General features: G+C 64.5%; 1 protein-coding gene across 1 annotated transcript in view; it reads right to left on the bottom strand.

The window, feature by feature from the left end:
- RASSF1 (Ras association domain family member 1) overlaps nt 1–1,224 on the bottom strand; it is a 5,138-nt gene extending 3,914 nt beyond the window's left edge. The window contains exon 1 of the mRNA XM_017732356.1: nt 351–1,224. Coding sequence (XP_017587845.1) covers nt 351–590 — 240 coding nt within the window. The 5' untranslated portion in view covers nt 591–1,224. The remainder of the gene's footprint in view (nt 1–350) is intronic.
- Nucleotides 1,225–1,559: the final 335 nt, after the last annotated feature.

Here is a 1,559-nt window from a genome sequence, read left to right as displayed (position 1 = left end):
AGGGCACAGCACAGCCTGGCTCAGTACAGCACAGCATGGCATGGTTTCACATAGCCCAGCCCAGCCAAACACAGCCCAGCCCAGCTCAGTCCATCAAGGCTTGACACAGCCCGGCATGGCACAGCACAGCCTAGCATGGGTTGGCATGGCACAGCCTGGCATGTCAGCCTCACACAGCTCAGCTCAGCTAAGCCCAGCTGAGCCCAGCCCAGCAAGGCTTGGCACAGCCCAGCATGGCACAGCACAGCCTGGCATGCCGTGACATGGCCTCACGTAGCACAGCCCAGCATAGCCCCCAGGTTTGCCACCCCCTGCCCAAGCTCTCCCTCACAGACAGGCCCAGGCCCTACCACATTGGTGTCCTTCTCCAGCACCTGCTCATTGCCATCGTCCTCGTCACCAGCACCTGGGGGGCCACTGCAGTCCAGACGCACCAGGGCCCGGCACCGGTAGTGGCAGGTGAAGCTGCAGTCTGGGACAGAGACAAGACCAGTGTCACCACCGTGCACAGCCTGGCTGCCAGGGTCAGGGCACTGTTGCGTGGTGGGACAAGGGCTGGCACATGGTGCCAGTGTCACCTGCCTGCTCATGCTGTGCCTGGGGGCTCAGGGGTAGCATCAACATGGGACATAGCACTGTGCCATGTGCTGGCCGGTCCCGCTGTGCCTGTGCTCCCTGCTGGGCTGGCCAGCATGGTATGCTCAGTGCCTGGTACTGGGATGCCCAGTATGGGCACCAGTGTGGGTACCCAGTGCCAGAATACCTGGTAACCGGTGCAGGTACCTAGTACAGGGATGTGTGATGCCTGGTGAGGGTATTCTGTATGCGGCTGCCCACTGTGTGATGTGTGTACAGGGATGTCCAGAGGCCCAGTGCCCAGAATGATGATGCCCAAGTTAATGGAAGTGCCTGGCACCAGGATGCCTGGTGGGGGTAATTGGTATTGAGATGCCTGTACCCAGCCCGGTGCTGGGATGTTCAGTGCCTGGCGTGGGTGCCTGGTGCTGGGATGCCTGTGCCCAGTGGTGGGACAGCTGGTGCTCGGTATGGGGGCCCACTACCAGGATGGTCAGGGGCCCGGGGGGGTGCCCAATGGCAGGATGCTTTGTACCCGCTGGTGGTGGGGGTGCCCGGTGGCAGCATGCCCGGTGCTGGGAAACCCATGCACACTGGTGGGACACCCGGTGCTCATTGGGGGTGCCTACTACCAGGATGCCCCGTGCCCAGTGGGAATGCCCAGTGGTGAGGGTGCCCGGTGGTGGGGACGCGTCAGGGGCCCGGGGGGGTGCCCAATGGCAGGATGCTTTGTACCCGCTGGTGGTGGGGGTGCCCGGTGGCAGCATGCCCGGTGCTGGGAAACCCATGCACACTGGTGGGACACCCGGTGCTCATTGGGGGTGCCTACTACCAGGATGCCCCGTGCCCAGTGGGAATGCCCAGTGGTGAGGGTGCCCGGTGGTGGGGACGCCCGGTAGCGGGATACCCGGTGCTCGCTGGGGGTGCCCAGTGCTGAGGAAGCCGAGCGGCGGGACGCCCGGTGCCTGGCGGGGGTGCCAGGT

This window comes from Corvus brachyrhynchos, unplaced genomic scaffold (genome assembly GCF_000691975.1).
Source record: "Corvus brachyrhynchos isolate BGI_N302 unplaced genomic scaffold, ASM69197v1 scaffold4, whole genome shotgun sequence".
Classification (NCBI taxonomy): Eukaryota; Metazoa; Chordata; class Aves; order Passeriformes; family Corvidae; genus Corvus; species Corvus brachyrhynchos.
The sequence above is the reverse complement of the archived record's forward strand: the minus strand, read 5'-3'. Positions and strand labels throughout refer to the sequence as shown.